General features: G+C 38.7%; 1 protein-coding gene across 2 annotated transcripts in view; it reads left to right on the top strand.

Moving 5' to 3' along the window:
* The window catches only part of FAM161A (FAM161 centrosomal protein A), a 31,625-nt gene extending 18,249 nt beyond the window's left edge, over positions 1–13,376 (top strand). Inside the window, exons 2-7 of one of the 2 annotated variants that reach the window (XM_082672330.1) lie at positions 271–509; positions 2,768–3,934; positions 4,276–4,443; positions 6,081–6,180; positions 12,061–12,215; positions 12,678–13,376. In XM_082672330.1, coding sequence (XP_082528456.1) covers positions 271–509; positions 2,768–3,934; positions 4,276–4,443; positions 6,081–6,180; positions 12,061–12,215; positions 12,678–12,813 — 1,965 coding nt within the window. In that variant the 3' untranslated portion in view covers positions 12,814–13,376. The remainder of the gene's footprint in view (positions 1–270; positions 510–2,767; positions 3,935–4,275; positions 4,444–6,080; positions 6,181–12,060; positions 12,216–12,677) is intronic. The other variant, XM_082672331.1, reaches the window with a different exon arrangement.
* Positions 13,377–14,177: the final 801 nt, after the last annotated feature.

Below are 14,177 nucleotides of genomic sequence, written 5' to 3'. Positions count from 1 at the left end.
ATGATCTGGGAATCTAACCATCCTTTATAAAATGGATTAAACATTTATTTTCTGGCAACTCGGTCTCTCTCTCTTGTTCTTAATAAAATGTCATTAGGAGAAAATGTGCATAGGCCACAAGTAACTTATAATCTGTTATATGTACATAGTCCACAAATAACATATAACCTATTTAAGTGGACTTTTTAAAAAGCAGCATTGGGAACCAGTGTCAACTTAATTTGTCTTTCAATTCTAGACATCATATAACAGGTTTTTTCCTCCTACCAGGCTGATTTTAACACCAACATTTCTGGGGTAAATGAACAAAAACGTATAAGCTGTGAAGATTTTGTGGACCTTTCTGATATTTACCACTCTAATGAAGAGTACTTCAGGAAACTAGAAGAGCTGAAGGCAGCCCACATGGAAACTATGGCAAAGTTAGAGAAAATGTACCAGAATAAATTAAATTTAAAGGAAGTTCAGCTAGCAATCACCATGGAAGAAGCTGCTAGTGTCTCTTCCAGGTAAGTTTGTACATAATGTTATTTGTGGACTGTAAAGTAAAATGTATACTTAAAAGTGCAGAACAAAATTATTTCAGAATATTTTCTTTCAAATATCCCTTTGTGCTTTTAATGATATACAGAGGTGAGATTTTATTCAGATTGTTTGATGGCTTATCAACCTGTTAGGTGGCTTCTTGCCTTGTGGGTCATTTGGTGGCCCTTTGTTCTTTTCTCTCTGACCCACCATTCTTAGACATGTATCAGAATATTTAGTCTGGGCCATTTTCAAATGATGAATATTAAAATTTAACTTTAAAAGCCCTTTTTTAATAATATGTGGATTAATATGAGCTCAGTAAAGATATAGTATAGAAGTTTCAGAGCTAAGACATAGATCCGATTTAAGTTTTCAAAATAGTCATTTTTGCCATAAACTTGCTTCTTTTGAAAATTGAGTTGGTCAGCTCTGATTGTGCATCTCCTGTGTGCCAGACCTTGTCTGGGCACCGGGGAGTCAAAATCAAGATGCCCTTAAGGAGGTCAAAGACTAGCTGAGATCCAAACACACAACATGGTGTAACAGAGTGTCATAGAGACAGAGGAAGAGCAGTTGATCATGTCAAGGTGTCAGTGGAGGGATACAGGCATATCGAGTGTCGTATCTGAGTTCAGTCTTGAAGGAGAAATAGCTGAAGCAGATGTAGGAAGCAAGGAGTGGCCTTCTAGGCAGCAGGAACCATGTGTGCCAAGGCATGGCACCGTGCGAAATCACCGTGTGTGTGTGAGGAACTTCCCGTGATTGGATCTTTTTTTTTTCCTTGTGCTGGGTCTCCGTTGTGGCACACAGGTTCTTCTTCATGGCAGGTGTGCGGGCTTCTCTAGGTATGGCGCGAGGGCTCCAGAGCCCGCAAACTCAGTAGTTGTGGTGCACGGGTTCCCTAGTTGCAGTGCGTAGGCTTAGTTGCCACGAGGCATGTGGGGTCTTAGTTCCCCCACCAGGGATCAAACTCGCATTCTCCTGTATTGGAAGGCAGATTCTTAACCACTGGACCACCAGGGAAGTCCCCTGTGGTTGGATTTTTTTTTTTTTTTTTTTTTTTTTGGCTGCATTGGGTCTTTGTTGCTGCGCACGGGCTTTCTCTAGTTGCGGCGAGTGGGGGCTACTCTTCGTTGTGGTGTGCAGGCTTCTCATTGCAGTGGCTTCTCTTGTTTTGGAGCACAGTCTCTAGGTGTGCAGGCTTCAGTAGTTGTGGCTCACGGGCTCTAGAGTGCAAGCTCAGTAGTTGTGGCGCACAGGCTTAGTTGCTCCGTGGCATGTGGGGTCTTCCCAGACCAGGGCTCAAACCCGTGTCCCCTGCATTGGCAGGTGGATTCTTAACCACTCTGCGCCACCAGGGAAGCCCCCTGTGATTGGATCTCACTTAAGAATGGTGACGGGGTAGGGAGAGGCAAGAGGTGAAACTGGAAAGGAAGGCAGGGGCTAGTCTTGAAGGGCTTTAAAATCTAGACTTTTCTTTTTTCAATTAAAAAAAAATTTGGTGGGGCTGCATTGGGTCTTCGTTGCTACGCACAGGCTTTCTCTAGTTGCAGCGAGCGGCGGCTATTCTTCGTTGCGGTGCACGGGCTTCTCATTGCAGTGGCTTCTCTTGTTGTGGAGCACGGGCTCTAGGGCGTGTGGGCTTCAGTAGTTGTGGCACGTGGGCTCAGTAGTTGTGACTCGTGGGCTCTAGAGCGCAGGCTCAGTAGTTGCAGCACACAGGCTTCAGTAGTTGTGGCACACGGGCTTCAGTAGTTGTCACGTATGGGCTTAGTTGCTCCGTGGCATATGGGATCTTCCCGGACCAGGGCTTGAACCCGTGTCCCTTGCATTGGCAGGCGGATTCTTAACCACTGCGCCACCAGGGAAGTCCCTATAATTTAGACTTTGTAACAATGACAAATCATGGGAAAGTTTCAGGAAGGAGAGTGATTTGATCAGATGTATGTTTTAAGATGGTGACTCTGGAAAATGTGTGGAGAATTCAATAGTGATTAGACCCAAGGAGCCTCTGCTGTCTTAGGTTCCTGCCCTGTAAAATGAGGGAGTAAAATTAGATCATTTATCGGCATCTCCCAGGCTCTGTTCTAAAAAAAAATTGATAATTTTCACAAGCCCTATCTAGCTCCTATTTTCTAACTGATTTTGCCTTGATCTTAGAAATTATGTAGTTCTTAATCTTTATATTTGGTCACATGCAGCTGAAAGAGTAACCTAATTATTCTTCTCATTTACTTAGGTCTGTATCAGAAAAGAGCTCCCATCATCCTGTTTCATTAATGACATCAATTTCAGAGCCTGATTTAGGTCAGTCTTCCTCTTTGATTGTGTCTTCCTCTGAAGATGAGTTGCCCAACGTAGAAAAAGAGTATTCTGAGAAAAGCAGAATGATGACCTATGCTAAGGAGCTCATCAACAACATGTGGACAAACTTCTCTGTTGAAGATTATATTCAGTTTGAAGATGCTGACTTGCCAGCACTCGAAAAAAAAAAAAAGAAGGCAAAAGAATGGGTGCCAAAGATTACAGTACCTGAGCCTTTTCAAATGATGATTAGAGAGCAGAAGAAAAAAGAAGAGAACATGAAATCTAAATCAGATATTGAAATGGCACGCAAACAGCTCAAGAAACAAGAAGAAGAATCAGAGTGTAAGAAAAAATTCCGAGCCAACCCAGTTCCAGCGTTCGTCTTTCTCCCCCTTTATCATGATATAGTCAAGCAAAATGAAGAACGGAGGAGGTCTATGAAGGAGAAAAACAAAGAAGCTCTTTTGGCCTCGCAAAAGCCGTTTAAGTTTATTGCAAGGGAGGAACAGAAGCAAATTCGGGAAAAGCAGCTGAAAGACTTTTTTAAGTCTAAGAAGAAAACAAACCAATTTAAAGCCAGACCGATACCTCGATCTACTTATGGTTCAACTGTCAATGACACATTAACAGAAGAAGAGCTCTATAGAAACATTAGGACGCAGCAGAGAACCCAAGACTTTTTACAGAATTCATCCCCTCTGCCTTGTAGTCCAGCTCGCAGAAGTTATGCTACAAGGAAGCCCAAGTGTCCTGAACAGGCTGAAAAGTCCAAGTGTAAACACAAGTTTAGGTGCCAGACTGCTGATACTGAAGACCTTCCTGAGAGATATAAGAAACATCACTCAGAACAGAAGTGTCCAAAACCCCTGACAGTCTGTGAACCATCTGACCTTCATGCAGCCTCACATGCATCCACTGAAAGAGAGAAAATCTTGGCAGATATTGAAGCAGATGAAGAAAATTTAAAAGAAACACGTTGGCCTTATCTGTCTCCAAGGCGCAGGTCACCAGTAAGAAGTAGAAATGCAAAACCTGTGCCTTGTAGCTGCAACCCTCCCATGCCCACGGTGTCCTCCAGAGGAAGAGAACAAGCCACAAGGTAAATAACTGATGCAGCACTGATTGACTCGTGGTTGCTCCATTGATTTTGTATTGGGGAATTTGAAACTATGACGTTATTTTATCTGGTAACATATTTTACTATATAATATAGAACATTTTGCCAGAGGGTGTTCTTCTAAGAAATGAATGTATTTTCCATTTTATGAATCTTTGGGGATAGAAAAGGTTACAGTCACCCTATTGATTTTCTAATTACAACTCAGATCCTTCTCAGAAGGTTGCCCCTTGTTTTCAACCGTTGAATTATCCCGTGTTGTCTTTGCTAAACAACATTCTCATTGGCTTAAAGTGAATTAAGCCTTAGTTTGTTGCCCTCAGGAGATCACTTGAGGAAAAGAAAATGTTGGAAGAAGAGAGAAATCGGATCCTAACTAAGCAGAAGCAAAGAATGAAAGAATTGCAGAAACTCTTGACAACCCGGGCTAAGGCTTATGACTCACATCAGAGTTTAGCTCAAATGTCTAAACCCAGAGTAAAATCTCTCAGGTATCATGAGAGAATCCTGACCCTCCAGATCATTGGTTTTCAAACTTTTTTTGAATCAGTGGACCCCTCAATATATGAAAAAATTAAGAATAGTATTAGTATTTCAGTTTCTGGATTCAAGTTACTATCAGTTACTTATAGTTAACTTACACACACACACACACACACACACACACACACACACACAAACACACACACACACACACACTCATACTCACTCACTCACTTCGTGGTGAGAACCAACATGTATACTGACTCCAGGACCATGATGCCATGTTGATGAACAGAAAAACATGTGGCCATGGTTCACAGTTGTAATCTTACATCAGCATCTAAACTTTTTCTTTATATTATTTTTTATTGCACAGTGCAATATTGAGAAAAATCTTGATTCACACAGATAAAGCTCTTTTTAACAGCTTGCCGTGTAATCTCAGAATATTCTTCAACAAACAGATATGTCAGAGAGCTTTGTTCTAAGGTCTGCATGATATCTGATAGCACAAATTAACACATTGATGTTAACATCAGTTATGTGGTGTGTCAGTTAACACCTGTGTTAAGGTTTAGTAGTATGTATTACATGCTGCAATTCTGCAGTACAAAGTTTGAAAATCAGTGTTCCAGAGGAACATTTTTATGTTGCGACATAAAAATGTTCATGTTTAAGTAGTAAAATATCTCCCTCAAAGCTGGGTAAGTAATATGATTTATTAATTTTTAATCTGATTTATAAGTATCCCCAAATCTATATTTGCTTTTAATTATGAGTGTTCCTTTTTAAATGTATATTATGTATAATAATTATTATATTCCTTTGTAACAGATGTTATGTATACATTCCTTATAATGTGTATCAATGTAATTCATTGATAAAAGGAGCTTGATTTGATGAACTTGAGCAAAATATTTGTTAGAAATATACTAGTCATCCTTAGAAAGTAAACGGGATTTTCCATAATGCTAAATTGTGTATAGTTAAGCATAATTATCATTTTATGGTATAATTATTTTTTCTAATCCATGAAGTCTTATGATCTTGGTAGAATTAGTGTATTTTACATAGAGAAAGTCACATAATTTAATTTATTATAGGATCTGGTTCAAATAGTAAGTATACTTACAGTGAATTTGTGTATTTTGGTTCCTGTTCCTCTCTATGTGGTATTCCCATAATCCCCATTTCTCCCCTGCCCTGCTCCCATTTAATTCACCGTGCCATCAACCTATAGGAGATATCATTTAGGGGAAAAAAGAAGAGCAAGGTCTTGTTTTCAGAAGAAATTCCTTAAAGAGAAGATACCAAATTTGGACCAAACTTTTTTGGTTTATAAATACTTATAAATGAGATAAGAGGGCATTCATTTATCTCCTCAGGCCAGTTTGAAGCCACTGAATCCATTATGCTTTGAAGATTTCAGGAACCTCAAAGTACCCAGACTGTTCCCGGCATGTAAAATGTGTGCTCTCAGAACCTAGAACTTTTATCCTGCATTCCATAAAAATTTACCAGTCTGGGAAAGAAATTGTGATAAACTGTGCTCATGACTTAATTTCTGATTTGTCATCTACGCTAAATGTTATATGTGCAAATTCTTATTTCTTTTAAAAATTCCATTCCTTTTATTTGATTTTAGAAAGAGTGAAAAAGAAAGGATGAGAGAATACCGACGAGAACTAGAAGAAAGAGAAGAAAAATTAAAAAACAGGCCGCTGCTATTTGAAAGAGTTGCTCAGGTTGTGTTTGTTGGAATTTGAGAGCTATTGTCAGCTTTGTTTCTTTTTTTTTTAACATCTCTATCTCCTAATTTTTATGGTCCATTTTTCTTATGTGTTATATAATTTACTGAGATAGTATTATTTCTGTGACAGCTTCATCACATCAGTCAAGTAAGTAGTTTTGCTTAAATCTGAGCATTGAATCTTGATGAGGCTCGTAAGCTTGATAAAGAACATGCTGCTAATCCAATCATTTTCAAAATAATAGTTTCACAACCTGTTTTTAATGGCTAGTACCAACTTGGCCAAATACTAAGGTGAGTTTTGGAAGTCTTTGAAAAATTAAAAAATGAAACAAAATGGCTAATTGAATCAGATTTATTCCTGCCAGTTTTTTTTTTGTTTGTTTTCTTGGGATAAAATTGACATATAGCAGGTATAAGTTTAAGGTATACAGCATAATGACATACGTATATTAGGAAATGATTACTACAATACGTTTAGTTAACATCTATCACCTCGTATTGTTACCAAAAAAATTATTTTTCCTTGTGATGAGAACTTTTAGGACCTACTCTCTTAGCAGCTTTCAAATATGCCACACAGCAGTGTTAGCTGTAGTCACCATGCTGAACGTCACACCCTCAGTACTTATTTATCTTATAACTGGAAGTTTGTACCTTTTGACACCTTCATCCAATTCCTCCAGTAACCACAAATCTGATCTCCTTTTCTATGAGTTGTGTGTGTGTGTATTTAGATTCCACGCATAAATCAGATCATATAGTATTTGTCCTTCTCTGTCTGACTTACTTCCCTTAGCATAATGCCCTCAAGGTCCATCTGTATTGTCACAAATGGCAGGATTTCCTTTTTTATGGCCGAATAATATTCCATTGTGTGTGTGTGTGTGTGTGTGTGTGTATCACATTTTCTTTATCCATTCGTCTTTTGGTGGCCATTTGGGTTGTTGCCACGTCTTAACTATTGTCTATAATGCTTCAGTGAATCGACATAGTGATTTCATTTTCTTTAGATAAATACCTGGGAGTGGAATTGCTGGATTGTGCAGTAGTTCTATTTTTAAGTTTTTGAGGAACCGCTATACTTTTTTCCATAATGGCTGCACCAATTTACTTTCCCACGAACAGCACACAAGGGTTCCCTTTTCTCTACATCCTGACCAGCATTTGTTATGTCTTGTCTTTTTGAGACTAGCCATTGTAACAGGTATGAGGTGATATCTCAGTGTGGTTTTGATTTCATTTCCCTAATGATTAGTGATGTTGAGCACCTTTTTACGTGCCTGTTGGTCATTTGAATATCCTCTTTGGAAAAATGTCTATTCAGATCTCTTGCCCATTTTTAAATTTGATTATTTGGTTTTTGCTAATCACTTGTATGAGTTCTTTATGTATTTTGGATAGTAACCCCTTATCAGGTAGATGATTTGCAAATATTTTTTCCCATTCAGTAGGTTGCCTTTTCATTTTAAAATTTTTGCCTTTTCATTTTGTTGATCAGTTTTTTTAAGTGAGTCTATAATTTTTAGTCTTATCTACAATTACTGAAAGGACTTCCTTTTTTTAAAAATTGAAGTATAGTTGATTTACAATGTGGTATTAGTTTCTGGTATATAGCAAAATGATTCAGTTATATATGTATATGTGTGTGTATATGTATACTCTTTTTCAGATTCTTTTCCATTATAGGTTATTACAAGATATTGAATATAGTTCCCTGTGCTATACAGTAGGACCTTGTTGTTTATCTGTTTTATATAAAGTAGTGTGTATCTGTTAATCCCATCTCCTAATTTATCACTCCTCACCCAATTTGGTAACCATAAGTTTGTTTTCTATGTCTGTGAGAAGCACTTCCTTTTTATCAGAAAAAATACTTTGATCCTATGGACGATGAATTCTGATTTTACTAGATTTATACTCAGTTTTACAGTCTTTCCCTTAAGAGAAATTTGTCAATTTCAGATGATCTTCCCCTTTGTGTCCATGAGGGAGGGGCTCCTATGGGCGACATGGTTTAACAATGGACAAAATCACTGGAGGTTACAGGTGCTGTGTTGTGAATTTCAAGCTGTTACATTTGGAGCTTCCTGCCAGCAAGTGTCTGGGACAGATGAGTGTCCTTATAGGACTGCCCATGTCAGTGACTCACTGAGGACAAAGGACGTGTGTTATGGGTAAATCTACATATTACAGCCTCTCAAAGTTATGGGAACCCTTTACTGACTGATTTGGATATAATTTTATGTAATGCTTTTCATTTTAAGGGATGGTGTTTTTTTTCATATCTCAGTTTCAACTTTAGGGGAAAAAATTATCTTAAGCTGTTCTGTGTTACTCAGCATAAAGTGATTGACTTTCGTCTCAAAGTAGTTATCTCCAGCTCCCAACTGCAGGCTTTTTTTTTTTTTTTTGCGGTACGCGGGTCTCTCACTGTTGTGGCCTCTCCCGTTGCGGAGCACAGGCTCCAGACGCGCAGGCTCAGCGGCCATGGCTCACGGGCCCAGCCGCTCCGCGGCATGTGGGATCTTCCCAGACCAGGGCACGAACCTGTGTCCCCTGCATCGGCAGGCGGACTCTCAACCACTGTGCCACCAGGGAAGCCCCCTTTTTTTTTTTTTAAAGTAAGTATTTTAGTCTTTTTATTTATTTATTTTTGGCTGCGTTGGGTCTTTGTTGCTGTGCGCGGGCTTTCTCTACTTGTGGTGAGCAGGGGCTGCTCTTTGTTGTGGTGCGCAGGCTTCTCATTGCGGTGGCTTCTCGTTGCAGAGCACGGGCTCTAGGTGCACGGGCTTCAGTAGTTGTGGCTCGTGGGCTCAGTAGTTGTGGTACACAGACTTAGTGGATCCGCGGCATGTGGGATCTTCCTGGACCAGGGATTGAACCTGTGTCCCCTGCATTGGCAGGCAGATTCTTAACCACTGCGCCACCAGGGAAGTCCTCTTCTGTGTTCTCTTATTACTCTTTTGTGCATCTCTGTCTTTGCTCCTGCATGTTGTGTGGAAATTATCTGTTCAATGCTCTCTTCTCTTTCAGCTAGTTACTTTTAAAGGTGTTGGTCAAATCTTTGTATTCCTAGCACTTAGCACCTAAGACAATGTATGGCACAAAGGGGATGTTAAGAAACATTTGTTGAACCCAAACTGAACTGTTTCTTCCTGGGATTAGTCCAGGCTGAGAGCACTACCCTGACAATACTAGTGATGAGCCTCAGTATTAACAAGCAGTTTTACCATGCTGTGAATTCCCACTCTTTCTAAGCACCAGAGAAAATGTGGTAAAATAAGTGGTGTGTGTGAAATTAAACCCATAAAGAAATGTTAAATATTGAAAACATAGGTTAGTTTCATAGCTGATATTTCTTCCACCACCCTTGGCCCACACATATGCTGTTCTCTTTCCCCATATAGCCTCTACCTCCCGTGAGGGCTTGTCACAAAATAAGTATTCAGTTATTATTAAATAAAGGAAAGAATTACTATAAACTAAACTTAGGCTCATAAAAATTAAGTATTTTTCCCCTTCAAACTAGGGCAGTGATTGTAGACAGACTTTCATCATTCCTCATTATTTTGGTTTCCTCAAGAAACAAAGTTAATTTGTTTTTTTTGCAGTCTTAGATAGAAAAACAAAATAACCATACAGTTATTTTAACTACTTTTTATTTCATGGTCTTTACAATTCTTTTGCATTGTGAAATTCAAGGGGGAAATGTTTGTTTCAATTAGGAACAATTATACACTATTCACCTTGATATAAAATATTAAAAGGTAATAAATTCTATATACAGGGTGACTGAGGGTGACTCACCATTGTTTTGGTTTTGTTAACATAAATTAGAACTTCTTTTTTTCTTGCAGTGACTATTGCTGCTAATTAACAGCTGTTATTTAATAAATTCACTCACAACTTTATGCATTACCCGTTTATAAGTGTTAATTGTGGTCTTGCTGCTGTTGAGTTATCCCCTAGCAGAGTAAGCCTGTGATCCAGGACAGAGCAAACCATGTTTTCCTGTTTCTTGAAAATCACAGGATTTATTAACTGAATAGATGTTAAATTGGATTTTAAGCCAAATTCAGATGAAGGCTTACAAGCACTAACATTGATTAGTATCATTTAAATCTTTTATATTTCATTTGCTTAAAATTAGAATATATTTTTCTTAATACATTGGGTTACGTTTGGGGTTTCTTTATTCTGCTTTACAGTCTTTGGGGCATAGTTCTCATCTCACTTTGCTGTGCCTGTCAGTTCCCCAAGTCTTGTCTGTTTGTGTTCATAGCCTCTGGTTGCATTTTTACTTACTTTTCTGAAATTTATTATTATTCACAGTGGGTGCATTTTAGCAGCAGTTTGAGTGCTTCTTTTTTCAGTTTTCTAGCATGTCAGGAAATGCACTGGTGATAGTTTTATCCATTGTAATCAGTCTTTGCCATTTTGGTTTCTCCAATGGGACACTAGACTCCATGGTCCTTCCTTATGCTGGAATCCCTGGGTTAGGAAAATATCTGACACTGATTTGCTGAAGTCAGGCTTTAGGCTACCTTCAAACTCCAGGATAACCACTTCCACTTAGAAAGCAGCATGGTGGAGTGGAGAAGACTCAGGAAAGGATTAAGAGACTTGGTTTTCCTTCTCACTATATCCTGTGACCTTAAGCAAACAGCTTAACCTCAGCAAGAGTGGAGGGAATATCTTACTTATTTGTTGAATTTGGGGTGAGACTGGGTGCTCTTCCACACCCTTTCCAGGATGGGATGCCATTGGTGCATTGGGGCTGGGCCATTCCTCGGGCCTTTCCTTTAGTTTGAGGTCCAGATGACGATTTTTGGCCCTATACTAGTTCATGTCCACTCATAGGAGATAAAATTGGAGTAAAGCCAAGGCACTAATGAGAACCCCAGTCATCTTATGTCTCTGTAAATCCTGTGGCCTCAGGAACTGTGACAACTGACTTGCTTTAGGTATGAGAGTGTCATCACAACTCCCACAAAGCCAGGAAGTAACATTCCGGAGAGTTGAACCCAGTTCTAAATTCATGTTTTTCTTGCTGTATCTCTTGCTTCCTCTACAGAATTAAGGTAACAACATAGATGATTTTATCATCTTTGGTGGATTAGAGATATGGCGTGTAAATAGGCACATAAAGAACTCTCTGACAACTATCACAGGAACTTATTTTCTTACTGATTTTTTTCAGATATCCTTGAACAGTCATGAAACAGTATAAAGAATAATTATAGATCAAAACTCATGTGGCCACTACCCAGGTTAAAAGCATTAGAGCACTGCCAGTACCCCAGAAACCCTGTGTGCCCCTCCCAGATCAAAACCCTCTCACCTAGAGGTAGCCACCCTTCTAACTTTTGACATAAGCATTTCCTTGTTTTTCTTTACAGTTTTACCACTGCTGTACCTATCCCTAAACAACATAGTTTAGTTTTGCCTGTTTTTGGACTTTATGTAAATGAATCATACTACGTGTACTCTTTTGCGGTATGCTGCTTGTGAGATCCGTCCATGTTGTGGCATATAGCTAGAGTTCATTTTCGTTGCTTTATTTTAGTCTGTTACATGAATACGTCACAATTTATTTATCCATCCTACTGCTGATAGATATTTAGGTTGTTTCCAGTTTGGGGTTGTTACAAACAGTACTGTTCTGAACATTTTGGTATGTCTCCTTGGGCAGATATGTAGGAGTTTCTCTGGGCATATACCTAGGAGTGGAATTGCTGGTCAGAGGGTATGCATATTTTTCAACCAACTGTGATTATTGAATTTAATTTTCACAGGAGCTTTTAACCCGTACATTTGTAACGGAAACTTAAAGTCTTTTGTTCTTATCTAAAAAGGTTTGTCTTTCCTATAGAAAAATGCAAGAATGGCAGCAGAAAAGCATTATTCTAACACCTTAAAAGCACTAGGAATATCTGATGAGTTTGTTTCAAAGAAAGGCCAAAGTGGAAAAATTTTTGAGTACTTCAGCAATCAAGAGATGAAAAGTTTCACTGAAGATAAAGAAAGGTAACATATATAAGATGTCTGAATGGTTTACCTTTGAAAAAATTCTTACTTGCAGGAAAGCTAAAATTCTGTTCTATGATATTTTAAAAGGCCTTTTACCTAATGGAATACATGTGAACTACTGTAAAATATACTGACATTTTAACATGTTTGACACTTCAAAATATTACAAGGTGATGAAGTATCTTGTTTTTAAAGTAAAATAATTTAAATTTCTGACATAAATAATGAAAATAATAACATGCTTTCAAATGAAGTTTGAGTCAATCAAGTTTTGAAATAAATTACTTCTCAGAAGAATATCTACTTTCCCAATTGGTACTTTTATAGACTTCTCTTGATAAATCGGAGCTTATACACTTGAGGAAGACTAACTGCAGGATGGCGTACATTACAGAGGGTTTGTTTACCTTTAAACCAAATTATTTTTCCTTTGAAAGATTGATAAATTTCTTCCTCTAGCTTTAATGAAGAGAAAATAGAAGAAAGAGAGAATGGGGAAGAAAATTATCTTACTGATACCAACAGCCAAGATTCTTGCAAGGAAACAGGTAAAGCTGATGAAGAGAGTGGAGAAGAGAATTGTGTTGAAGAATAAAACTGAATCAGTCGACAGGGTCTCCTCTCTGTTCCGCTGATGTTGTTGGCAGCATTGGGTGTCAGAAGCCGCGCCTGTGGTGTTAAGGACATCCATGGGAACCCGTCTGATAACGTGCAGGTCTCTTTTTGCTCCGGATGCGCAGGCTCAGCGGCCATGGCTCACGGGCCCAGCCGCTCCGTGGCATGTGGGATCTTCCCGCACCGGGGCCCGAACCCTTGTCCCCTGCATCGGCAGGCGGACTCTCAACCACTGCGCCACCAGGGAAGCCCCGTGCAGGTCTCTTGAGCAAAGTCCTCGTGTAGCCTGAAAAGGCCGAATCCAGCTGATGGGTCATTTGCTCAGAGTCAGGCTTTGCCTATACAGTTTTTAAAAGTACTACATATGGTCTGTTTGCAACTTTGATCTTACTTCTATTTTTAAAAAGTGTTTGAGAATCACAGCTGTCACAAACTGATTAGGTATAAAAATATACATAATTTTATCATTTTGGGTGGAAAAAAATGCTTAGCATTGAGAGCAGAGGGGAGTATTGGCCTTTGGTTTGAAAAAAAAGTTCTGGAAAGCATGAATCAATAAATATTTTTAAATTATACTACTTGCTCCTTTTTCTCTGCAGTACATCTCACAAAATGAATCCTCAAACTTATTTTACTAGGTATTTTAAATTTCTTATCTGAGCCATTTTTAAAAAGTAATAAAACAGGAAAAAATAGATAATTTGCACATTTACATTCATTTATGCACTGAGAGTTACTGGGTTTTTTTTTGAAAAATCCAAGTCTATTGTTTCGTATGCCCTTAGGGAGCTGCCATTAAACTAAATAACGGAGGATGTCAGAATATAGAGGCCAACGAATAAAACTCAAGAGTTTTCAAATGTAAAAATAAAAAAGAAAAGGAAGAAAAGTTGTTATTTGGGTAAGTTTAACATCAAATTGAGTGTGGATAAATATACACCTGAAGGCTTCTAAAAGTTTGATGGGACTGGACTGCTAAAGAAACTCTAAGCCTGGTCTGCAACCGTTAAGGCAACACCAGACCTGCTGCACCAGTCAGAAGCCAGCTGTGAAAGGTATGCAGAACCCAGGGAGGGCACATGCTTCAAAGTCCGTTTTATTATTTATTTATTTAGGCCACACTGTGCAGCATGCAGGATCTTAGTTCCCCGACCAGGGATTGAACTCATGCCCCCTGCATTGGGAGGGTAGAGTCCTAACCATTGGACCGCCAGGGAAGTCCCAAAGCCCATTTTAAAATGGAGAAAAATTAATCTCCAAGTGGCAATTCCAAGGCCAAAGAGAGAGTTACTGTTAAATTAGCCACACCATCATCACTTTTTCTCTTTTATCCCTACTTTTATT

Source organism: Grampus griseus, assembly GCF_964374135.1.
Source record: "Grampus griseus genome assembly, chromosome: 15".
Taxonomy (NCBI): domain Eukaryota; kingdom Metazoa; phylum Chordata; class Mammalia; order Artiodactyla; family Delphinidae; genus Grampus; species Grampus griseus.
The sequence above is the reverse complement of the archived record's forward strand: the minus strand, read 5'-3'. Positions and strand labels throughout refer to the sequence as shown.